We start from the raw sequence: 26,137 nt of genomic DNA on the forward strand, positions 1-26,137 counted from the left end.
GAGGCTGCTGGGGCATGTGTTCAGTCCTGCCCAAGCTCCAGACTCCCCCTCCCAGGGCCTTTGTGTGGCTTGGGGACAAATGGCTACTGGCTGTCTCTCTCATACTGTGAGGCTGGCCTGGCCAGCTGGGGACAGGGAGGCAGTGCGGAGCCTGGGCAGGACAGAACGCAGCTTCTGCCCGGAAAGGCAGGAGTGCCAACATGGCAGCGACAGCCCTGCGCAGCGAGCATCCCCAGCCCACCTGCTAGTCCTCCCTCCCACTTCCTCCAGTCCCTCGGTGCTTCAAAAAGACAGAGGAGAAGGAGGGTGGGTTTAGAAAATAACATTTGTTGGATCCTGAACATTTGGAAGAAACTAACAAAAACTTATGAACACACCTTCAGGTTGGGGTGACATGAGGGGTGAGGTCATCTTGCTTAGGTCATCATGTGACATACAGCTGCTGGGCAAAGGGACCGTGGGAAGGCAGGCGTCTCCCAGTGGGGGCAGAGGCTGCTGCTCTGCTCTGCTAGGCTGCCCTGGATCTTGGGAGAGACGAGTCCTCAGTTTGCTCTGACTTCAAGCGCTTCGGATTCTGAGTGTGGCATGTGATGCAGCCGTGGCCTGGGCCTTGTCTAGGACTGTGCCGAGATCTCATGGCGAGGGGCTGGAAGCAAGCTATTGGCATGCAGGCATTGGCCACAGTGCCAGTAAATATCTTCAGTGGGGACACCATCATAGCATGTGTCACTATGGGCCAGGAGCCAGGCTGCGACGACGATGACGGGAGGAAACGTTTGGCATGGGCGGGGCGAGGAAGGTGTGGACGAGGTTCCCTGTGCCGGCGGTGGCGGCGCTCACAGTGCGTGGATGGCTGCGGGGTTGGCCGCAGGCTTCACACAGTTCGGTCCGTCCCTGAGTGCTTCCTCACCACCTTCCCTGTGTTCACTTGGTCCACAGCCCTCGTCTCCCCCTCAGGCTGGGCCTGGGGTGGACTGGCATGATGGATGCGATGAGCCACCCCGACGTGGGTCTTGTGTGGCTTGTCTCGGGCTGGGCTGTGTTGCCCGCTGGCGCCACGGTCTGAGGCGATGGGAGGTATGACCAGAGGCCGCTCCTTGAGCTGGACCTCAGCAGACTCCCGGGCCAGCAGGAATGGGGTGGGATCCGGCATCGCATCCACCGGCTCCCGCAGAAGGAGTTTGCGGCTCTCGGCTCCGAACCTGTAGACCTCCTCAAACTCAGGGTGCAGTGGGGCCGACAGGCTCTTCTTCATACGGCGGCGGGGTGTCTCCGGCAGCTTGTCCTTGGGGGGTGTGGGCTTGTAGCTGGCCAGTGCAGGGCCGCCGGCTGGGCTGGCGTCAGAGGTGCCGCTGGAGCTCAGGAGCTTTTTCTTGGCTGCATGCAGCTGCGAGGTGAGGTAGGCCACGGTGCTGGCGCGCTGCTCTAACTCGCCGGACAGCATGCTCAGCTTGTGGCTCTTCACCTTCAGCTCCTCCAGGTACTTCTTCTCTCTCTCACGGACCGTATTCTCCAGCACAGCGATGGCGGCGTTCTTCTGCTCCAGTTCTTGCAGTAACTTGTGGTTTTCTTCCTCCTTGGCCTTCAGCTGGGCCTCCAGCTCTTCACAGCGCCTCTTCAGCTCCGTTGTTCTGGAAGAGCCGTCTCCTGCAGGAAAAGCCAGGTGCAGGTCAGAGCCCAGTAGAGGAAGGAGATGCTCGTGGCCTGTGTGGAGGGCCCTGGCGAGGAGCCCTATGGTAGGCGGGGTGCAGGATGGCCTGCAGGCCCTGCTCCCACTAAAGGCGAATCAGGGGGTCTCGAGGCCCCTCCCAGCTCTTGGTTCCCTGGCTTACTGCGTAAAAGAATGTCTCCAGAATCTGAAGGTGCTGAGGTTAAAACAGCTTGAGCGTCAGCTGGAGTCAGCGTCTCTGGAGTGCCAGCTCTACAAGTGAAGGGTGTCAGACATGTCCCTCAGGCCTGACCCTGCTCTCTGTCACCTTCATTCTCCCAGCTGCCCAATCTAGAACCTGCCCTCTCTGCTCCTCTGGAGCTGGCTGGCAGCCTGCTCTCCTCTCCGACCATCTGGCCTACTGCCCACTGGGCACCACCATCCCCCAGGCCTCCTCCTTCAGTCTGCCCTGCTCCCTTCTTCCTCCCTTGGCCAACAATAACGCCTCATGGCTAACAAGCTGCCAGTCTGACAGTCCATCTGTTCCATGCCTTCTGCTCCCACATGAACCCTGAGCTGCCTGTCTCCTTGTTTCTTGTGTGTTGTGACCACTAGGGTTGATTCAACTCCAGATCTGGGCATCCACAATCTGCCGACAGCCCTGCAGTGCCGTGGGTTCTGGGAGCATGCTGTACCTCTCTAAGCTGGCAGCTTCAGGTAGACTCTGAGCTATTAAGAAGCCCCAAGGGCGAGTGTACACTGACTGCAGGTAAACACAGACTGTGTGTGTGTGTGTGTGTGTGTGTGTGTGTGTGTGTGTCTAGAGAATCAGCAAATGTTATCCCTAGAATGATGCAGTATGAGTCTTGGGTTTTTAGCCATAACCAAAACAACACCCCACCCCACCCCCAGCACTAGATTCTCCAGTGCAGTGAGGAACCCCAGCCCAGTCATCAGGCTTGACATCCACGCTCTTCCTCCACACACCTGCAGATGGGCCCTCCTCTCGGCCCTACCTCCGAACGTGATAGATCTACAATCTCAGGTCTTTGGCTGCATCCCAGCCAGACACAACACTCTGGCATCTGTGTCCTCAGGGAATGCTAAGAGGGCTGAGTGCTGACAGACCTGGGACAGTAGAGCAGACTCCCTGGTGCTGGTCAGACCCAGACCTTGACAGTCACAGGTTCTGGGCCATTACAGACATTGTGAGGCACACAGCCCTGGTCCCAGCAGAACAAGAAATCCAGGGCTCCTCAGTAAGGTGCTTTTTTTTTTTTGGCTTCCTATCCCTAAGAGGCCTGGGCAAACACTGTCCTTCCCTGAAAATGACCTAGCTACCCAGCTGTCTGCTCTCCAGTGCAGTCTTGGCCAGATCTAGCAGGTGCTTCTGGGAGATGCTGGTACCCCAGTCCTCTACATAATCCTCTCTAGAAATTTCTGACCTCCAGGTCTAGTCCACAGCCCTCTGCTCCCCACTGAGCAGTACTGCTTGAGTCTGTTTGTGTCACTGGGCACTCAGGTGTGTAGACCACAGGGGAGAGACTCATGATCCTTTCTGACCTGCCTTCTGAGCTTGTGCGTGATGTGCCCTGAACCGAGCACTAGCTTCACCCCGAGGATGGGACATGCCCCCACAAAGCCCACCCACCCAGAGGCTTTTCAAACCGCCCCCTCTGCTGAAGCAGCACCTCATGCACCTTTGACAGAAGCCATGCTGCTGCTGAGGGTGTCCTAAAGGGCTTGAGGGGACTTGAGACAGAGGCTCCAGAGCTGCTGCAGACTAATCTGGGCAAAAGGGGGAGGTGTGGGGACACCCTGGCCCCACAGCACGGGCCGCTCCTTCTTTCCCAAGGCCTGTCATGGTGTGTGGGGGGGAGGGGGGACAGACCAACCACAGGTTGCAACTCTATCCTGGCAGACAGAGGACTCAAGTGTCTTTGTTCTGTGCAGATTTTGGTGGGTAGGCTCCCGCTCCAAGGCCTATGAAGCCTGACAGGGCCTTCTGCACCCACTCAGACAAAACCACGGCAGGAGTGCTCAGGAGTTACCCAGAGACAGAGTAACAAATGCTCAGTGATGTGACCTGAGGCTTCAACGAAGACTGGACTCTCATGAGAGCTTAGTTAGGGGAAAGGTCTCCCCAGATGCATGTTCTATACCCTTCAGTCCCAGCTGGGTGCTAAGGAACAAGCCATTCTCCCAGGCCCAGAGCTCCTAGAAGACCCTGTCTCTATCATTTCCCTGGCCACCACTGGTTCGCTATACTCTTGGGGTCCCCAATGAGTCTCACTTGGGAAGCGTATCTAGACCACAGTCCAGAGAAAGATGGTCTCAACTTGTGGACCCACAGCCCTCCCCCCACATGGAGCACGGTGGCTGTGGGTCAGCCTTGGGTAAACTCTGGAGACTCGGGGAGGGGCTCCTGCCTAGCCGTCACTTCTCCTTTCTGGCAAGTCACACTGAGGTCTATTTCTGGATTACAGCGGGATATACAGTCATGGTAGAAAAGCTAGAAAATTCTGAAAAGTATGTAACAGACATTCTAGACATATGTATCAATGGGAAGTGAAAAAGGCCACTCATCACTCCAGCCCACAGGTGTCTGAGGGCACAAACTTGTCTCTGTGCGGGAAACCACCCTAAGCACGTGACCAGTGGGAATACATTGCCAAGAAAACAAGATGCACCCATGTGTGGGGAGGAGCTCTTACCTGTCACTTCGAAACTTTTGAGTGTCAGCTCATAGGTTAGATCTACAAAGGAAACATGACACACTGATTATCGTGACATACTTCACATCAGTTCTGAAAACAGCACCAAATCCCAGCTGAGTGAGTTTTACTGTGTAGAAGCAGGGCTGGCAGTTCCAGGATTGATGTAAGAAACACCAGGGGTCAAGGTTCCTATTGGGGCTGCAAGAGGACCTGGGCCTCAAGAGTTTCCTTCCTCATCTTCCCCACACACCCCAACAGCACAGCAGAGCGAGGGAGTAACTGCCCCTGGGACTGAGACTGCCGTAGGCAGTGAGTGCCAGAGCACCTGCTCTTCTAGGGCAGGGCGGCAGCTGAGTGTTCAGAGCTTCCGGGAGGCTGGCTGGGTGGTGGGAAGGCTGGCAGGGGTGTAAGTGGGGAGGGCCTGGCGCCCCCCGACACGGCTGTGGCCTGCCCCCACCTGTGCAGTGCTGCTGCAGCCGCCGGATCTCAGCATGGAGCCCCTTGAGTGTGCTGGCATGTTCCCGCTGGAGGAAGAGCAGGTTCTTCTGTGCGCTGTGCAGCTGGTTCTCCAGGTTGGTGGCTGCCATGCTGACATCCAGGTGACCTGCAGGAAACACAAAAGCATGAGAGTTGAGAGGAGGTACATGTCACGGGAATATAAGGGAGCAGGTGAGGTTCTGGGGCTCCAGGCCCCCTTCTGATGAGCACCTGCCACATGCCAGACCTCTGTGAGAGCCAGCTGAGGGCATGAGTAGTGCCCAGTCCAGACCCCCAGGCTGCTTCTCCTTCCTGGAGAGGGAGACTCGGAAGGAAGACTGAAGAGTCGGTAGACGGAGCAGGCTTTATTCAAATTCAGGTCTCGTCTTTCCAGTCCTGACTTCTGTGACTGGCCCAAAGCACCCCCAAGAGATTCCATAACTAGGAAGCAATAATGCCCCACAGAGAACCTGGGGCCAGGACCACCTGCAGTGGGCTCCTAGGCACATTACCTGGGAGCTACTGAGGTGAAGAGAAGACAGAGAGGAAGGAGAAATCCGTGGCTACAGAAGTATGGGGTCCTCAGGCCCTGCCCTCAACTACAACTGGAGTAATGTGAAGTCAGACCATGTTTCTAGAAAAACTAAGGGACCTGGCCCAGCACTGGGACACAAGGACAGAACACGGTCACTGCAGCTCTCGGTGCCCTCCCACAGGCCCTTCCCGAAGGAGCCTTCTCAAGGGCCTCTAGCATGCCCCTGGGGTCCGCAGCACACACCGCTGTCGTCAGCTGAGGAGCCGTGTTCACCACTAAGAACTGTTTCCAGTGGACTCCAGCCAGGCCTGCCTTCCCTCACACCATCTGCTGAGGCAGCCAGGCCCCACCCAGCTCTGCCGCAGGAGAGTCGGCAAATGCTCAGAAGGAAACAGAAAAGTGACCGGCGGGGCCAAGGAGACAATAACACATCCTAGCAGGACAACGGTGACAAAAACCAGGACACCCGAGTTAGGGGGACCGGGGCAAGGAACAAAGTTTGGTCTGGAGGGCATAAGCTGGTGAGCTCCATCTGTGGAAGAAGCCACTAGCCAAGGCATGTCAGCAGCCAGCAGCCAGCCGCAGGGCAAGGTGGACCCTGCATCTCAAGACCCCAGGACTGTGTGCCAAGTGCACGGCCTTGGAAGAGGGCACTGACCGTACCAGAGGAGCCAGTACAACCAGGGCAAGTGAGCGCTGACATGTGAGGAACGGTCCCTGGGCCGCACCCACAGCAGGAACCTCAGTCAGAAGGGCAGCCCGGCTGCGGTCTGAGCCTCTGGGATGGCAATGGTCTCCTGCCCTCAGAAGCACTTCGTGCTCAGCCTGGCAGGAAGGACGTCTGGGGCCACCTGGACCCGTGTGCTCAGTGTCTGGAGGCTGGGGGGGGGGGGGCTGACAACCGTGTTGCAGAGGACAGGCTCAATCCCAGGTCCTGTGAGCTCAGGGAAAACCGAGCCCAGGTTTCAGGACTTGCAGGTCTAGGAACACAGGGCAGCAACCTGGGCCTAGCATGAGTGCACACAAGTGCCACCCCATTCTGACCCAGCTCCCCATGCCATCAGCCAACCTCACTGCTGTCAGGCCTTGTCTTGGTGACCCATCTGCATTCAAACTCTCAAGGCCATTCTGTGTCCTGACTGGGGAGGTGGGGTGTTTTAGGGTCCCACTTGCTGGCTCTCTCTGGAGCCCCAGTGCACTGGCAGTAGCGCAGCTCTCTTCAGAGCTTATCAGTGCCATCCAAGGGCAGCGCAGCCCTCTGCGCCCTCCTCTATCTGCCTTCCCAGGGTCCCCAAGGTCGCAGCCTAAGCTCTGCTGCTTTCCAAGCCCCAGCCTCAGATGGGGCTGTGTCTCACATCCCTGGCCACTGTCCGAGAGTGGGCTTATGGGCACATGTCTCTTGCCTTTATCCTTGCATGGCCTGCAGGCTTGTTCCTGCCTCGACCTAAGCCCAGTCCAGTGCCTGCACCCAGGAGGCCACGGTAAACACCAGTGATGACCTACAAGTACCAAGGCCCATGTAGGCAGGGGCTTCCTCCTCAGGTCTGTAACTCACAGCATGCATGCCCAGAAAACTGTGTACTTTAATAGGCTAAACTTTAAGACCTCTCATGTAGCTCTGAGAGAATATCCTGTCTACACAGGGAGTCAGATACTTGCTTTTATAGTCTACGCTGGGCCCCTCAGTGGCCACCCTGTCCCAATCCCGGGGTAGTAGGTAAGTTTTATTTGAAATCCATTTAAGTATGGTTTACAGAACTGATCCTATTTGGATTGCCTTAGGGAATCAGTGCTTGAACCTAACTCTGGACTCCAGAGTTCACAGTGGTCTTGCTGCTACAGTTATTACCCTAGAACAAACCCCGGTGTGCAAAGAGTGTCATGCACCACCGGGGAGGTTTGCTGGGCCCTGAAATATGTACTCTGACATTAGGACAAGGACTTTTCAGCCCTGTGGTAGTCCTGACTGTCTAGGTCCCCTTATGTCCCTCCTCTGGGAGGCCCTAATAGGCTCCAAAGAGGAGATCTGTCTATGCAGGTGTATGGGGCAAGGCATGTACACGTGGGACTGAATTGTGTCGAGATGGCTAAGTGATTTTCTCACCATCTAGGCAGGATGGCGGTGCTACTGAATCCATAGGGGAAGGAGCTGCATAGCTTGAGTCAATGATGTCATTCTTCTCCTGAGCTACTGATCCATACCATCATTAGAGATGATGCTGGTCCCCAAGCAACTTCAAGAGTCAGACCCGTGGGAAAGGGTACACTGCTGGGTCTGGAACTGGTCGGTATAATGGATGGAGTCAACTGTGGGTTTTCTGCAGATGGCTAATGGGTCCCAGGCTACCACCTCTGAGCGATACTGCCGATACTGCCATTCTGTGTGGTGAGGGCACCACCCTGCTCATGGCTCTGAACTGTGGTCTTTGCCCCAGGGTGATTCAACTGTTTCTGCGCCCGAGAGCCACCAACAATTTCACAGCTCTGTGCAGGCAGCAGGGGCTAGACGCTCGTCCCCTTCTCCTGGAGACTCTGCTCTCAGTCGCAGGTAAGGTTCCAAGCCACTCACTCATTACGACGGGCCTGGCCCAGTGAATGCACACAGACCTGTAGTCTCTCTCCAGACAGCTCCAGCGGTGGGCACAGGGTGAGGCAGGCACTCAGACACTTGCTGCAGTTACCTCCCAGGCACCACGAGCACCATCAGTTCACATCGTCCTCTCTGTGCTCAGCAGACCTATGGGGAAGTCACTGTTTGTTCTGCAGCGGGCTATAGAGACCAGGGGAACTGGGCCACCATTTCTGGGGATAACTTGACACTAATGAAGGCCTTGGTGGCTAAGGACCCTGTCTGCACCGGTTCTTGCATTAAGACAAACGGCCTGTCAACAGCCAAGCCCGATGATGCCCATCCTGACCCCCAGGCGCTGGTTGCCTCTTAGCTCCAGGGCACTGAGCTTCTCCTCCTGGAGCATGCTGCACCAGCACTCTGTCACCTGCTCTGGCAGTCCTCTTTGCAGGACATAGGGTACTCTACTGAAACAGGGAAGCCAAGAAATGGCCCTGAACCTGGCAGTCCCTCTCAGCCTTAGAGTCTGCAGCAGTAACCTTCAAGGCTGGGCAGATGTGGATTTCCTCCGGGAGGCAAAGCTTCCCCTAGTACACATCCAACCTCTGACAAAGTGCACAGACAAAGCAAATCTGATGTAACTCAGCTCCAGAGGAGAGTGGATGACCATTCTCCTGCAGGGTGGAGGCCAGGCACTGTGCCTGTTCTGATGACCAGACATGGCTCTCCACCCTCTGGGTTTCCAGTCTATTCCCGAGACAATCACAAACCAGCCCTGCTTTTAAGACAAGAAGGTGGGCAAAGGCACAGCCTTCTGGGCCTCACCAGCACCTCTGCAAAGCAAGGTTGCTTCAGAAAAACTAAGAGGAATCCCACCCTCAGGATGTGTGTCCCAATGCCCTGGATAACAGCAGGAATGGCCAAGGGCCTGATTCACACTCACCCTCTCTGTCCCACAGCCAGAGCCTCTGGGGACTGACTCAGCACAAGATGTCCTGAGCCAAAAGTAGTGTTCTGCTCAGCGGTGAGCTGCCAGACACCATTCGGGTGTGCCTATGAGGGGGAGACCCACAGCCAGGTCCAGATAGTCCCCTTTCCAAACATATCCTTTTATAGCACCCCTCTGTGCACACACTCACCTGGCCTACATTTTCATGGCAAGCGCCTGATGCCCTGGCCAGGCTGCACCTCCCCAGCCTTGTCCCCTCAGGTCCCCAATATGCTCTTAGCGCATCACCACAGTACCCCTTGCCCCTCTTTATCTGCCACACCGGGCCTCTGCACCCCGTTCCCCTCTGTCTGGACTACTCTAGGCAATCCCTCCTTCTGCCCTCTTTCTCCTCTCCCCCAAGAACTCATGCATTACGTATGCATTTCAGATAATTTTATCCTGCTCCACCGTGGGCTGAGGAGAGGCTGGGCCCGTTACCTCCCATTAATCAAAAAGCACTGCGGCACATTGATCTGAACATGACCTCATCCCATAAAGTCTCGACAGCCTGAGAAGATATTTTAAAGCAGCTACATTTAGCAGACGAAGAGAAATGAGTATCTCTGGGGGAGGGGTCTCATTTAAACACAGCCTCTGGGCTATTCAGAGCAGTCTAATTGACAAAGCCATGGAGGTAACGATTTCAGAGTATGAGAACAGTGCCTAGTGTGACTGAAGGTTGGTTAGAGCAAGCTATTATTGAATCTACTCATCAATTAGTTAGAGCTCATCTGCAGTGGGTCCTCTCTCCCTGAAGGACGGATACACTGTCTCTCCCCTACTTACTGAAAGGACCTGTCCTTCTGGGCACTACACACCATCTCAGTGTTGGAGCTTGAGGACCACTGGGACTTTTTGTAGGAATTTCTGTACTGCTCTGGTTTCCTGAAGCTTAAGGACTGCCGTCAGGAAAATATTGGCCAGGAAGGAAGGTATGCTACTCATTTCTAGGTGGATGTGTGGGTTCAGAGGACACCAGGGGGAAAAAAACCTCTGACTATTTGGCCAGCAACCTGTCTCCACATGAAGAAATTCAGAGAAGATCTGCAGATCTCAGCGGGACAAAAGGACAGACAGGGTAGACAAACCTGAGAGGGCGGGACTGGCCTGGGGTGCAAGTGAAGCCATTTAGCTGACTCTAATCTTCATGAGAGCCCCTCAGTGCTGAGTGCAGCAGGCTCTGGTGCCTGGCACACAGTAAGTGCTCAATCAATGTCAGTGACCTACTGCTATGTAAACACTGGTTCAAAGCTCTACAGATTTACTTCTGAGCTGTTTATTTGTCATACTAGATATTTCCTGAGCACTAAGTATGAGAACGAGCTAGCAAATTCTAGTTGCTTCCAAAGAAGACAACATAAAAGTACCTGGGTCATCTGCAAAAGTAACTCTTTAGCTGCCTTCCTCTTCCTGCTCCATCTCCACTGGAGAGGGGCACAGGGAAGCCAGAGCCCAGAGACATTAAAGTGTTACTTCTTCCTCTGAGCCAATCTATAGTACTCTAACAATGGCTAAAAATGGCCTGAGTAGGGCTAAGTAGTGGCCCTCCCATGGGCCTGCTTTCATATGCACCCTGGAGGGAGCTGTTGAGATGGCTCAGCAGTTAAAAGTGCCTACTGGCTCCTCTGACAACCTGAGTTTGATCCCTGGAACCCATAGGTGGAAAGAGAACTGACTCTGACAAGCTGTCTGCTGACCTTCACATGCATGCCACGGTATGGCAGCACACATGCACACGCACATACCCACACACACTTCTAAAAATAGAACTTTGGCCGGGCGGTGGTGGCACAGCTTAATCCAGCACTCGGGGGCACGCAGGCGGATTCTGTGAGTTCGAGGCAGCTGGGCTACAATGATCAGGAACGCGCAAAGCTACAAAGAAAAAAAAAAAAAAAAAAAATAAAAAAATAAAATAAAATAAAATAAAAATAGAACTTTGGCCGGGCGGTGGTGGCACAAGCCTTTAATCCCAGCACTCGGGAGGCACAGCCAGGCGGATCTCTGGGAGTTCGAGGCCAGCCTGGGCTACCAAGTGAGTTCCAGGAAAGGCGCAAAGCTACACAGAGAAACCCTGTCTCGAAAAAAAAAAAAAAATAGAACTTTAACGGGTGATGGTGGCATACATCTTTAATCCTAGTACTTGGGAGGCAGAGGCAGGCAGATGTCTGAATTAGAGGCCAGCCTGGTCTACAGAGTGAGTTCTAGGATAGCCAGGACTGTTGCAAAGAGAAACACTGTCTCAAAAGACCAAAAAAAAAAAAAAAAAAAAAAAAACCTTTATCATGTATGCAGACAACACAGATACAATTCTGAATTCACAGTAACCTAGATGATGAACTGCTATAAGCTGTGGGGACCTCCTGTCCCTGCCTGCAAAGGCACTTAGGCAATTCAATGAGCAAGTCATCTGATAACTACCAAAGAGCTAGGGCTGCAAGATAAAAGGGCATCAGCTCCCAGGAAGGCAAGCATTTGACAAGGCTCTAGAAATACCTTGTTAAAGAAGAACGGAACTACAGCACTAAATATTGACGGCAGAGGGGCAATTAAGTCTGTAAAGAGACAGAGAGCAATCTTGAAGAATGAGGGTGTTTGGGCCTGGAGGGGTGGCTCAGGGGTGAATAGCACTTGTTGCTCTTGCAGAGGACCAAGGTTCAGTTCCTGACACCCACACGGTGGCTCATAACTGCCTGTAATTCTAGCTCCATGGGATCCAATGCCTTCTTCTGACTGTCTGGCACCGGGCACCCACATGATGTAGCCAGAAATACTGGCAAAACACATACACACACACACACACACACACACACACACACACACACACACACACACACACACGAAATAAACCTAAACAAAAGAATTGAGATAGTTTTTCTGTTTTTAATTTTTGTACGTGTATGCATGTTTTACCTCATGTATATATGTGCACCACACATGTGCCTGGTATCCTCAAAAGTCAGAAGACAGCTTTGGATCCCCTGGAACTGGATTTATGAATGGTTGTGAGTTACCTTGGAGTGCTGGGACTCAAACCTGGGTCATCTGCAAAAGCAAGAAGGGCTCTATCTAAACTCCTGAGCGTCTCTCCAGCCCTTTTTTTAAAAAACCAAACAGAAACAAGTGTGGCTAGAACTAAGCACAGGAGCTGTGATTGCGAACTGCAGGCCTGTTCCTCGAGAAGCCACCCTGCTGCCTGTGTGGAACAGTGACTTGCAGGGCCAGAAGACGTTCCGCTATAAGATTAAGCAGAATGACTGCAGTGAAGACAGGCGAGAGCTGGTGGGCTGATCAGTTGACCCACCCCAACATCCACGCCATCTATGATCTGCTGGAGCATGTGAAGGGGCCAGTCATGCCGACCCAATGCTACAGGATCCTCAAGACACAGGGCAACAGCAGAATATCCAAGAGGAGCTCCAGTGAGGGCCCAGCATTGGCCTCGAACCAGACCAATGACTCTTTGCAATGAACACTTGATTTATGGATAAAAGAGTTTACTGTATGACTCCTATGTCACACTACTGCTTCCACAATGAGATTTTTCCTTTTGTTCTCTTAAATTTTATTTTATTTTTGGAGGGGAGGTTGCAAGGGCAGAGGGTGGATAGGAAGTAATAGGAAATGAATGGGATTGAGATGCATGATGTGAAAGACGAAGAATAAATAAAAAGAAAGATAAAAAAGAAAAGGAAAAAAGCAGAATGGCTGGTGTAGTTATCAGAGCAATAAACAAGCTGACTCTTTATGTAGAGGTCTTACGGGGCTCTACTCTCTAACTACACAGTAGACATTTTCTTTAACAGATGTTTCTAAAAGCCAATAGAAGAAACCAAACAAACAAAAGTCTTACTTCTGCACAATGTCTACCACACAAAGGATTCTGAGTGCTCGGTAGGGAGGACTCAGGGAGCATGGCACAATTGCATTGTGTGAAGATGACAGTTATCAGCATATGCCTGCGATGGATTAAGCTAAAAAGCTCATGTTTAAACCTCTATCAGCAATACCACACTTTGAGTAGGTCATGACAAAATGTCCAAGGACGTACACAGAGTATTAAAGCATTACTTTCTAGATGGTAGGTTATGGGTGATTTTTCACTTCTTAAAAATCCTAGGCTGGAGAGATGGCTTAGCAGTTAAGAGCACTGGCTACTCTTCCAAAAGTATCTTTGTTCATTTCCCAACACCCACATGGTGGCTCACAACTGTCTGTAATTCTAGTTATTGGGGATCCAACACCCTCAGCTGGCCTATATGGGCACTGCCCACTCGTGGTGTACAGACATCCCTGCAATCAAAACACCTGTACGCATAAAGTCAAAGTAAATGAACATTTTAAATTCTACTTCAGTACTACCCAGATGGCTTTACAGTCAGAAGAAATGATCAAGGGCACTCTCTGAAAAAGGCAATCACTGAGTGCCACTAAGGAGGAGACAGCATGCTTCCCCAACACATGTCAGGGGACTCTGGATGACTGCAACTATCATTACTTCATCCAAGTACACAGGAGTTCACTGGAGGCAAGTTTTACAACAGCAACCATTTAGTGTCCCCAAGACAGGCTGAGAATGACAAGAGCCCCTGGGTGCCTCCTCTACACACACATTCCACCTTCCCGTATCTCGATGACATTAACCATCATAAAACACAAGCCCATCAACAATTCTCCAGCCACTGACATCCATTTCCTTCTGAAAGAGTGCACAGCCTGATGTTAAGATGTGATCAGAAGCTGGCAATTAGGCATGGAAACATGATACATAGCCTGTCTGGGAAGCCTGTGGTCACTGGAGGCCTGCATGATGGATTTATTCCCATGTTCCTCTTCCTCCGATTAGCTCACACGTTCAGAGTTGCTATTTAAAACCACACCAGGCACCCACACTCAGATAAGGGGTGAGGCCCTCTGTGTCCAAGGTCTCCTCAAGAAAACAGGTCTGGAATGCAGGAGGCTGATGAACCTCTCAATGTGCTGTGTAGACCAGAAGAGACCAAGCTCTCCATCATAGGGTGCCTGCTGGAGTCCTGGGCTTTGTGGAACCAGTACCTGAGGCAGATTTTACCCCAGCAGGTAGGAGCCCCAGACCCCAGAGGAGTCAACCTAGCACTTTTGATTCCACAGAGAACATCCTACACACAAGTGGCTGCTGGGACAGCAGTGGCCAAGGGCTTGTTAGGACAGCGACCCTGCCTAGGTCCTTCTGCTACTTCCGCATCCTCCTCTTCTCCCAACAGACAGCATTCAGGGTAACTACTCTCTGGGGTAACCCATTAGAGTGAGCAGTACTAGCAGAAAACAAACTCATTCATGGCTTTGCAGAAATATCACCTGTGAGCTTCTCAAGCTGGCCAGGCATCAGGATCACCCTGAGCCAACAAGGTAAGAATCTTCATAGATATAGTACAGACAGTTTCATCTATTAACTTTTAATGGACATGGTTCTATGAATACCAGTCTAGAGACTTCTTGAGCCTCAGAAGTTACCCTGACAGCTAGGAACTTAACATCATCGAAAACTTATTCTGGCCGGGTGGCAGTGGAGCACACCTTTAATCCCAGCACTCGGGAGGCAGAGCCAGGCAGATCTCTGTGAGTTCAAGGCCAGCCTGGTCTATGGAGCGAGATCTAGGACAGGCACCAAAACTACAGAGAGAAATCCTGCCTGGAAAAACCAAAAAAAAGGGGGGTTGGGGTTGGGGATTTAGCTCAGTGGTAGAGCATTTGCCTAGCAAGCGCAAGGCTCTGGGTTTGGTCCTCAGCTCTGGAAAAAAAAACACCCCAAAACAAAAACGAAACTTATTCTACTTATTCTGACAGCGTGCCATTCTGCTGCCTAGAGTAGCCTTGAACTTGCACATAACCCAGGCTGACCTCAAACCTACCATCCTCCTGTCTCAGCTTTCTGAGTGCTGAGATCACAGATGTGTGCCACCACACCACACCTTGAATTTATCTTGACATTTCCAAAGCCTATTGCACTAGCTGGATGATCAGTCCTTCTGATTATGTACTTAGCAATCAAGCCAGTATGCTCCTAAAGCACCCAGTGCATAACTTCATTCCGTGCTTACAACCACTCGGTGTGTGTGTGGGGGGGTGATGATAACAACCTGTAATCACAACCTCTTGAGATGGAAGGACTAAGCAAAGGAGCCAGGGGAAGGGAGCCCAGGGAGGTGCCCTTTAGTGCACCTGTCTCTACCCCAGGCAGAGAAGATCCCTGGAGGATATGGGTGGGGCCTCAATTATCACAGCATTCCTGGCACTTTGTAGGATACCAGGTGGCACCAGTGAACTGCTGCTGAGTGGGCAGGGCCGGGAAGGACAGAGCTTCCCTTCTGGAAAGGCTGGGGCTGAGCTGAGCCCTGGAGGATGGGCAGACCTAGGGAGGAGGAAGCACCTCTGGGGAGGGAAACCTGAATGAAGCCTGACCACACACTACTTGACTCCGGAGAGGTGTGGAAACAAGGTGGGCTAGACAAGCTAATGCCAGATTTACACTATAAGAACACATTAAGAACTGATCACAAAGGCTGGAGAGATGGCTTGGCAGTTAAGAGCACTGGCTGCTCTTGCAGAGGACCTGGGTTCAATTCCCAGCAGTCACATGGCAGCTCACAAATATCTATAACCCCAGTCCTAGGAGATCTAACACCTTCTTCTGGCTCCTGTGGCACCAGGCACACACATGGTTCACAGACATACATGTAGGTAAAACACTCATACACAAAGCCTAATTTTAAAAATTGTACACGTAAGTTGAGGTGCCAAGGTAGAAACCAAGGTGGGAGAGCTCTACAATAGAGGTGCAGTTCCCAGTTCAGAACTCAGGCCAGGATAAAGCAGGGCACGGGGGAGGGGTACAGTGGCCCCAGGTCCCTTAGCTTTGGGAGAAAGTCGTAACGACGACGAAGGCTTACAAGGTCAGGTGCTATGCTCCATGCTCGCTGAACACTCTTACCCAATCTGTATCTCAGCGAGCGGAAAGCTGCAGGTAGCCGGGCTAAGATTCATTCTGAACCACTGACTCGGAAGTCCACATTGCTGACACACTGCACTGTTGTCCCCCATGGAAATGTCACCAGCACACACTGCAGTGACAAAACACTACTAGCACTTTCAGAGCTCCCTCCCCGTTTCCTAGTGCACAGCTGGAGTTGTGAGTGGCTTACGTACAGACATCTTGCTTAGTGTTAACAGTCCAACAGCTCGGTTTTGAGGATGTGGCTGCTCCTGCGAAGACAGCCCCTCAGAACAAGAGGTGTTCGCCCTACAGCTGCAGAAGAGCAGACCCTGTACTGGGTTAGGAACCTAGAGCCTGCCTGTGAGCTGGTACAGAACGCTGTGAAAATGCGCTGCTGTTACGTTCCACTGAGTGTTTTGAACACCCAGGCTTCAGATTCAACAGAATTCCTTACACTGCATCCTAGAAATCCTAAAAATGTGCTGTTCTGACTGGCTGTCTTACATGACAATATACTGTCTTCCAGTACAGTGCAAGGTGACCTCTCTCGATGACGCTGAGGCTGTGGTTTGCCGGCGAGCTGGAGGAGGGCTCAGGCTTGCTCTATATAAATATATAAATATCAGGCCATGGCTGCTGACTCCCTCCTCATTCAGATCCTTTGCTTGTGTACGTGCACAGCTGGTGCTGACTTAGATGACGTACAGAACGAGGGCAGCGGGGAAGTAGATGGGGCAGCACGTGAGAGTGGGAGCCATGGTGGCAAGCAGAGGACTCTGCACATGGTACTTGCTTGTGTCATCTCATCCCTGCTCAGTCTCTACTCGACCGAGCTAGTGCTCTTCGCCTACACCGTTTGCACGGCCACAGTTCTTCATGGATGTACAGCAGCTGGAAACAGTCAGAAGTAAAGAACATGAAGATGAGGTTCTCTGGTGCATTAAAGGGTCTGACCAGGAGCTGAGGAGCTGCCACTCAGGGGCCACATCTGGAGCCATTTGGGTCACTACAGCTGGTGAGAGGGTGCTACCTACAGTCAGGAAGCCCCACAGCAAAGAGCTACCCAGAACCCAATATGAACCGCAGGATACTCTGTAGGTAGCTCTGCCCTGAGGTGAGGCTTTCCTCTCTTGTGATTCGAGGCTTCTGCTGCTCTCCTTGGGTTTCAATGGCAAGTGTGGGGACAGAGAGCTCACAGGAGGGACAACAGTTGGCCAGGCATGGCCTTCTTCCCGCTGTAGAGAGCGCTACTGGCCTTGGAGAAAAGGGCCGCCATCCTGTAACAAGCCACCAGAATGACCCCATGTAAGCTTGTCTCGAATCTTCCCCCGCTGGTGAGGCAGTGTACAAAGGGCTCCACTCTGCCTGCCCCCACGCTGAGCCAACTCGGACAGCTCCTCACTCTCCTGGGCTCCCATGTCAACCTCATGGTGCTTGTGACTGTGAGTGTCCCTTCTCAGTCTGTGGCAGAAAGATTTTGGTTTTCTTGTCTAAACACTAAGATAACCAAGAAATGGAGCCCTGCAAACAAGGCATCTCCGGCACTGTGGTTAGAAAAGATAAGTGTTTCCAGAGAAATTCTGTGGACACTCTGAAGTCTATACAGAGCTGACACAGGTCAGCTCCAGGGAATACTGTCCAAAGGTGTTAGCATGACTTCATATATAGGGAACCTCTGCGTTCAGAAGACCGCTGGTTACATGAACCTTAAAAGGACTACAGTGTCTCCAGATGCTGACGAGACTGACCAGACGCCTGTAATCCACGCCAGCATTCTTCAGGGTAGAAGAAACGAAGCAGGCTGGTTCTGTGTTACCAGGACACCCTGAGCACAGGGCCGGCACTTGAGCTTTGCACTCGGGGCCAAGACAATGGAGAAGTTAAGGAAATCAGTGCCGAGTCAATCAATCAAAATTGTTTCCGACTTGGAAAACAGCTCTTGCTCTAATGTAAAAACAACTACTCAGGTGCAAAATTCTTGTTCAAAAATTAAAATTTAAAGATACAGAGTTTGGAGGGATGGCTCAGTGGTTAAGACCCAAGTTCAGCTCCCAGCAACCACATGGTCCTTAAGGTCCAGAGGATCCAATGACTGCTTCTGGCCACCATGGGTACTAGGAATGCATATGGTGTACAGTCATATAATTCAGGCAAAATATCCACACACATCAACAAATCTTTAACAAAACTAAACGCCAAAGGCATGCCAATGTTTTCTTGAGGCTCTTAAACACATTCTTTGTTGCTTGGGTTTGAGAGTTCAGCATTCCCTTTGTGGAGTGGCAATATAAAGTCTTGCAGTTCATTCTTTCTATAATGCACCTTTTCTGTTAACTTTTGTTGTTGTTGTTTTGTTTTTTGAGACAGGGTTTATCTGTGTAGCTTTGGTGCCTGTCCTGGATCTCACTCTGTAGACCAGGCTGGCCTCAAACTCACAGAGATCCGCCTGGCTCTGCCTCCCGAGTGCTGGGATTAAAGGTGTGCGCTGCCACCGCCCAGCCTTCTGTTAGTTTTTTTACATTTACTCACTGACAAAGCATATGTATGGAGGTCCAAGGACAACCTGTTCTTTCCTTCCACCATTTGGGTTATGGGAATGGAACTCAGGTTGCCAGCCTTGGCAGCAGGCACCTTTACCAACTTGGTCATCTTGCCAGCCCAATGAAGCATCTTTCTTTAGTCTTAGTGCCAGGAACTAGGGTCACCATTTGGAATGTGCAAAGGACCAAACATTAATATGACCCTTGCATAGCTCAGAGTCTAGATGTAGGGGAGGCTGGACATCCCAGCACATATTAAGTCACATGAAAGAATTCTCTCACAAAGGCTAAACAATGCCTACCCTATTCTTTCAGAGTAGGAGCACAGTCTCCTTATAAGCCTTTAAAAAAATCTTAGACGTTGCATAGTATGGCAACTATAAAATTATTCTTTTGGCTGAGAAATATGTTCAGGTGTCATGTTTCTCTGCCAATGTTGAAATATCAATAATAACATGATTTTTAATGTAAACTTTGCTTTCTAAAACCCTTAATTCCTTAAGGACTAGTGCTATACTGAAATGAATAGGGAACAATATGTATTTACCCAAAGCAATTAAAATTCAAATGAGGAAAGCAAACCTGTCACCCACCTGTCTTTGTGAGTAACACTTGCTTTTTTTTTTTTTTTCCTCTCTCTTTTTTTTTTTTTCAAGACAGGGTTTTTCTATGTAATAGCCCTGGCTGTCCTGGAACTCCCTCAGTAGACCAGGCTGTCCTGGAACTCACAGAAATCCACCTGTCTCTGCCTCCTGAGTGCTGGGATTAAAGGCGTGCTCCACAACCATCCAGCTTGAACACTTGCTTTTTAAGCCCATTGATGGTTAAATCAATGTATTATGGGCATCTGATATGTTCAGTACACTTAAAAACTATAAATGTAAGCCCTGCATAGTACATTGCTACTTAAGCAGAGAGCTTAAGACAGAATGACTATTTGTGAGCATCACAACACAGTAAAGAAAACCAACAAAAATGGTATAATGGGGGAGAGAAGGCTAAACAGCTCCCAGCAAAGTAAGCTAATCTCTGGGAGGTCTCCATCCTCAACACAGAAAGGTCTCTACTCTTCATGGCAGCTACTCTCCGTCCAGAAGACCAAATACTCTCATACTGACAGTAGAGCACTGAGATGTTGATGGGGGCTCCTTAATTGTGGGGGACTCCTTAATTGTGGGGTCCTCAAACCTCTTATGAGTCTCACACTTGTAGTAGAATATTTCAAGGTGTGTTACATTTGTTTAATGATGCAAAGACATGTTTCATTAAATAAAAATCCATCAGGAGGGTGCATCAGCAACTAGGAAAAGCCTAGAGGCAAAAGGTAGATGGAATAAGTTAAGGAAGCTGGCTAGAAACTAAGCTAAGTTAAGGCTGGCATTCATAAGTAAGAAGAAGCCTCCATGTGTGATTTATTTGGGAGCAGGGTGGTGGGCCCCCAAAAGAGCAAAAACAAACAACACCACACACTATCTCCCACCAGACCTGCTTTGTGAAACTTCTAGGCTGGTGAACAGCACTGTCAAGGTGTTCTTGAGCTGTCTCCATATTGTACCTGTCCCAGGCCAGGTCTCATGTAGAAACAGGCCTCTGAGACTGCCAGAGAGTCTTTTGCAGCAAGGTAACCTTTGGTATTCCAAATAGGCCCTTGGAAGTGACAAAAGATGTCTCTCTGTATCCTCTGCCTGGATGCAACAGAGAAGGGATGCGGGAAAGTTGGACAGAGGTGGGTGCTCCGAGCCTCCCAGCTTACAACAGTGCTGGATGAGTCACTCTGCTCATAGGGCTGGTGCTGTGGGAAGCCATCAGGAAATGACAGTAGCTTAAGTGTGTCGGGGGGTGCATTTATAAACATGTTCAGACCAGGTCACTCAGACAGGAGTGGCTGCCACACGGATACGCTTGTCATTCCACTCATCCAGAAGATAGCTACATGCAAAGGCTGACATAAGACTGTTAAAAACCTGTAAAATATTTTATTCCTGGATGTAACATATTGCATGTTGACTTAGACGCACACACTTGACAGGTATACAATTTTGTGTTCCTCCCTGTCTTCATTGTCTCCCAAGACTGGACTGGGTGATAACAGTTTAAAGTGGAACTGTGTGCAGTACCCTAGCAGCATTTTGCAAGACTCAGGCATCTGGATACCCTATCTTTGGACTTCACACAAGAACTAAACAACTTAAAATCTAGAACTTTCACCAGGCATGGTAGTACACGCCTTTAATCCCGGCACTTGGGAGGCAGAGGCAGGCAGAGCTCTGTGAGTTTGAGGCCAGCCTGGTCTACAGAGCAAGTTCTAGGAGTCAGAGTGGTTACACAAAAAATCCGTCTCAAAAAACCAACCAAACAAACAAACAAAAATTTAGATCTCTCACCTAAACAGCTGGACAGCTGTGAGACCTCTAGGCACTCCCTTCAGTTACAGGCATTGATGTGGGAGATAAACTTGTGTTCTGTCATCAGAAGCGAGGCTGAAGGCATCAATGAACTTGACTACTTCGTGAGAAGCCCATGTGGTGGCTAGAGTCAGCCAGACAATAGTCCAAGTCCTCAGTCCACAGCTCTTCAGGTGTAATGTGCTGTGCCCCAAAAGCTGCCGGGCAAAGTTCACCATGGTGTTCTGGAGCCAGTCAGTGGCATGAAGAGCTGCTCCGAGTCTCAACCATGGCTGAGACACAAGAGCACCCCAAAAGACCACTCCCACCTGTCTCTAAGGTCTTGCTCTGGCTTTTTTCAGCTTAATGTCCCTCTCTCTTTGCTCCCATCAGTGAGGTCTGGCCTTGGCGTTCTCTTCACTGGACCCTAATACCATAGCCTTGATGCCAAGACAGACTACCCAAAACTGCCTCAACCTCTTAAACTTTGTTTTATATGTTGTGTGTGTGTGTGTGGTGTGTGTGTGTGTGTGTGTACATGCACTATGATAGATGTATGAAGGTCAGAGGACGATTTGGGGGAGCTGGTTCTATTATATAGGTTGTGGGGATCCAAATCAGGTCATCAGGCTCGGCAGTAAGTGCCTGAGCTCAGTTTCTGTAAAGTACTGCCAGGGTGCTGCAAAGCCATCTAGCTGGCCCTTGACCACTTTCTTCCCGGGAAGTATCCTTACTTAAGACCTATTGCCAGGTGCAGGCTACACATCCTTCTTCCCTGGCCAAAGGACCACCTCACCTTACTCAGAGCAACATGGCTGAAAGATGCTGTTCTCAGCTTCCGGAGGTTTCTGGTCTGGTCACAGTTATCCAATCAAAAAATAACGATGACACACTATGAAAGACAAAGACTGACACACCCTGAAAAGGACAGCCAGGACTGGTGACCTCTGCTGTGTTCTTGTCTCCAAGGGCTTTCCTTATCCTCCCTATCAAAGGGTAAGACTTTGGTCCTCTCAATGTGGATTTGTTATCATGCCCCTAGTCAGGGAGGAGAAATAACCCCTGTGCCTTTTGTTTGGGTGATGTATGCGGTGGTTGGAGGAATGAGTTCAAAAAAAGCTTCTTTGATATCAGAGTATGGCAGAGCATGGCTTCCTACTTCATCCATCACTGGAGAAATTAGGTTAGGAACCATTAGCAATCCCAGGGTAATCATCCACAACAGGGACAAAACTTTTTCTTGTGAAGCCAGTGTTTTATGCACCACCCCTCCCCGCAATGGTATCAAAGATGACCCTTTTCAGTGTAATTTTTCACTTCTGGGTAAAATGTGCAACCTTCAGAGGCCAGGACCACAAGGATCCTGGGAACTGCAATGTGTAGTAGCAGACATCCCTTAAGCAAGGTCAATATGAAAATGGACTCCAGGCTCACAAACTCTAACTGCACAGCAAATGGGAAGGCAAAGCCCTCTACAATGGTCTAGGAAAGACTCCCACGACAGCAGATCTCATGCAGCGCCCATATGGTGGCTCACAACCATCTGGAACTCCAGGTCCAGAGGATCCAGCAGTTTTAACTCCACTGGCCTGGTGACCGTCCTGCTGCACTTCAGACCTCTGTGCTCCCAAGAACCTGCTCTGTTCATCCGCTCCAGCCCAGAGTGCTAACCCCAACCAGTGCACACACCTGGGAGTTTGGTCATTCTTCTAATGGTGACATCGTTATTCCCACTGTCAATCAGTTCATCAAGATTGACATCGCACACAAAAAGGCACATCTTCTATCTTCTTCAATTATAAAGTCTAGGCTGTCTAGTTTCATGTCAACTTGACACAAACTAGAGTCATCAGAGAGGAGGGGACCTCAATTGAGAAAGTGCCTCCATAAAATCTGGGCTGTCAGCAAGCCTGTAGGGCATTTTCTTAATTAGTGACTGATGTTGGAGGGCCCAGCCCATTGTAGGTGGGGCCACCCCTGGGCTGTTAGTCCTGGGTTCTGTAAGTAAGCAGGCTGAGCAAGCCAGTAAGCAGCACCCCTCCACGGCCTCTGCATCAGCTCCTGCCAGGTTCCTGCCCTGCTTAAGTTCCTGCCCTCACTGCTTTTGATGATGAACTGTTATATGGAACTGTGAGTGAAATAAACCCTTTCCTCCCCAAGTTGCTCTTGGTCATGGTGTTTCATCACAACAATAGTAACCCTAACTAAGACAGCCCCTTTTGCCCTCTCTCCAATTCACAGTGGTTCTACTTTTTGATTTTGTTTTACTCTGGCTATATTTAGAAGCCATCCAGAAAACACTGAATACGACGACTTTAGGTAGGTATGACTCGACTGGTTTGCTAAGGAGCTTGAGTCATATTTGAGTAATGAAATAAACAAAGTAAAATGCAGAGCAAGCGCCAGAGTCACCTCTTTCCCATCTGTAACGTCCTCAGCTCAGGAAAGCACACTTTTACAACTTGCTGACTCTCAGAGAACAAATGGTACCACTTCATTTGTAGCAAGAACGACTTCTTACTTCCTTCTTAGAGAAGACACTTCTCTTGACTAGGTGGTTAGTACAAAAAGAAAAGCCAGAGAAGTATATAACACATTTCCAACACACTCATGTGGGAGCGCTTTACAATCTCTAAGGTCCCCAAAACAACACAAAATAGGGTTCGAGTCACCTCCCACATCAAGCAGGGAACCTAGTTACAATCTTCCCAGGATTCAAGTGGGTGTCTGGGGATGTCAATATGCACACAGCTGTAGAAGCCAGCAGCAGAACATTTAAGAACAAACCCACAGAGCTAGGAGGGAAACATAGACACCTTAGAATCCAGTGGCTACTGGAACCCTGGGAGACACTCCAACAGAACACCCCCACGTCCCCACACACAGCCCTTCCAGACCTGAGCTGTCATTCATGCGGCACTGGGAGGGAGCCCGAGGAAGGGTAGGTAGCCCCCCTTCTTTTCACTGCTGAAGTTCTGATCGTAATTTTGCTTTTATAGCACCAGGGATGCTGCCTTCCTGTAAGTACTCAGTGTCCTCTTCCTTGCTCAGGAATTACTCTACAGCAATAAAATCCCTCCTGCATGGCAGACCTTCAAATGTCTGAAGACCATTAGGACACGGCCCTTCCCTGCCAAATGCTTCTGTGGGGATGAAACATCAGAGCCTACCCAGCTGGTCTGGAACTTGCACCTGGAGCAGCCTCTGTATGTATGGCACTGCTGGGCGCCTCGCCACTGCCCTCAGAGTATATGAAGTTTAGGAGATAGTTAATCTTAGCTAATAAATGTGTCGCCCAGTATGCATTGGGATCTATTTATGGCTGACCTTGTTTTAGACAGAAGGAAAAAAGCTCTGCATATTTTCTAGCCAGAAATACGAGAGAATGCTTTACAAGTATTTCTTAAAAGCATCAACATTGTAATTAACATCAGTCCTGCCACAAACACATCCTGACAATTAGATAATGAGGCTAAAATCGATTTTCCAACCTAGGACAGATGAGCATTAAGAACCCAGAATGAGTGAGCTATTCTAAACAAAAGGATTCATGTGTCTGAGAAAGTCAATGTCAAAAATGTCTAATTTCCAAAACATCAATTTGAGATATTTAAGTGTTACAGGAAAATTCTGGTCCATGCTTACGCTGTGTGGAGCCCTGCGTTCAATCTTCCACACTGCAAACCCAAAAAGAAAAATCTAAACAAAACTAATTGATAATAATATGCTACCGAGAAGGAGCAAGTCAAATTATTTTAAGGCTTTTTAGTAGTGGTATACCCGTGTACATAAGTCTTAAAGCCTTTCTTCCAAACATAATAATATTCAGCCATTTAGGTGAATAGTTAGTTCACCAAAAGGAAAACAAGAAAAACTGGAGGTAAAAGTCATTTGGAATGCTAGCATCTTTTTCCTTACAACTGAATGGCAAGAGAATGCCGGGGAATTCTTGTCTGTGAACATAAATAATAATACCAATGCTATTTAAATAAATTCCAAACTTAGTTTGTAGACAGCGATCCTGGTTTTAACACTCTTTTTCTTTGAGACAGGGTCTCACCATGTAGCCCCGGCTTGTCTGGAACTCGCCATGTAGCCAAGGTTGGCCTCCAACTCGGGAGATCCACCTGCTTCTGTCTCCCGAGAGCTGAAATTTAAAGGCGTGCGCCATCACGCTCCAGCTGCTTTGAACACTCCTAAAGGTGTCTGGAAGCCCGTACTTTGTTATGAAACCGACTGGTGCCACCTGTCACAGGGGACGGTCACATTTTTCTCCTCGGCCACCCCACTGTCATCCGTGGACGAGACCGTGCAGCGAAAGATAACTCGAGGCTTGACATTAGCCCGCAGGGCCGGGTCGAGCCCGAGGAGTCCGACCGCAACCCGGGGGAGAGCGTGGCCAGCGCGCGGGTCCGCGGGTCCCCGGGAGCCCAGGGCGGAGTACTTACACGGAGCCTCCCGGCCGCCAGGGCTGCAGGTCCGGGATGCTGCAGGGGTGGCGCGGCCGGGCGGGCGGCCGGGGCCCACAGCATCCCGCCGGCTTCGGGCCGGACCCCGGGGCGCTGCCCCGCACCTGCAATGCGGCTCGTCCTCCGCCCGGGGCGGCGGTTGCGGCCGTTGCTGCGCCGCGCCTCCCCCGCCGCGCCCGGTGCCCAGCCCGGTGCCCAGCCCCGCGGGCGAGCCTCCTCCTCCTCCTCCTCCTCCTCCTTATCCGCGCAGGTGCGCGCCTCACCTGCCACGGTCCCTCAGGCGGCTGCGGCGCTCGGCCTGCTCCTCGCGGTGGTCCGCGGCCCATGGGCAGGGACGGTGGGAGCCGGGTGCGCAGCGGCCCTGCCGCGGGGCACGGAGACTCAGGAGACACCGCCCGGCCGGCGCATCCCGCCCGCTCCCTGAGAGCGCTCGCCGCCGCAGTGCACGCCGGGAGCCGTTGGCGGCCGGGCTGGTCCTCGCACCCGAGGTTGTCTAAGGGGAGGATGCGGCGCCGACGCGGCGGCGGTCTGCTGGCGAGGGGAGGGCCGGGCCGATCGATGCTATCTCTGCAGAGGGGAAGGGGGCGACGCCCCGCTCCCTGCCGACTGCGGCAGGGCAGAGGCGAGGGCGACGAGGAGGAGGAGGAGGAGGAGGGAAAGACCGAGGGATGTTAGTCAGTCACACGCAAGCGCACTGCTCAGGTGCGGCCGCACTGCGGTTGCCCTTGGTAACCAGGGCGGGGTGGGGCGGGGACAACGGAGAGGCGGAGCGGCCGGAGCCGCGGGGACGCGCGTGCGTGCGTGCGTGTGCGGGACGGGGGGGCGGGGCCTTGG

General features: G+C 51.2%; 1 protein-coding gene across 2 annotated transcripts; it reads right to left on the reverse strand.

Annotated features, from left to right (window-relative positions):
* Positions 1-307: 307 nt before the first annotated feature.
* Positions 308-26,013, reverse strand: Ccdc92 (coiled-coil domain containing 92). 2 transcript variants are annotated; one of them, XM_028885770.2, is made up of 4 exons: positions 25,567-26,013; positions 4,823-4,969; positions 4,363-4,404; positions 308-1,647 (listed from the first exon to the last, which is right to left on the reverse strand). In XM_028885770.2, the coding sequence occupies exons 2-4, from the start codon at positions 4,950-4,952 to the stop codon at positions 875-877; spliced, it is 945 nt and encodes a 314-aa protein (XP_028741603.1). In that variant the 5' UTR covers positions 4,953-4,969; positions 25,567-26,013; the 3' UTR covers positions 308-874. The 2 variants fall into 2 exon arrangements, with proteins under 2 accessions (XP_028741603.1, XP_028741604.1); XM_028885771.2 differs by lacking the exon at positions 25,567-26,013 and adding an exon at positions 25,283-25,395.
* Positions 26,014-26,137: the final 124 nt, after the last annotated feature.

Source organism: Peromyscus leucopus, chromosome 23 (assembly GCF_004664715.2).
Source record: "Peromyscus leucopus breed LL Stock chromosome 23, UCI_PerLeu_2.1, whole genome shotgun sequence".
Taxonomy (NCBI): Eukaryota; Metazoa; Chordata; class Mammalia; order Rodentia; family Cricetidae; genus Peromyscus; species Peromyscus leucopus.

Coding starts and splice junctions, on each gene's coding strand:
- Ccdc92 (XM_028885770.2), bottom strand. CDS start 4,952: ATGGCAGCCACCAACCTGGAGAACCAGCTGCACAGCGCACAGAAGAAC. Junction 4,405..4,822: donor GCTGCAGCAGCACTGCACAG/GTGGGGGCAGGC, acceptor TTTCCTTTGTAG/ATCTAACCTATGAGCTGACA. Junction 1,648..4,362: donor CAAAAGTTTCGAAGTGACAG/GTAAGAGCTCCT, acceptor CTTTTCCTGCAG/GAGACGGCTCTTCCAGAACA.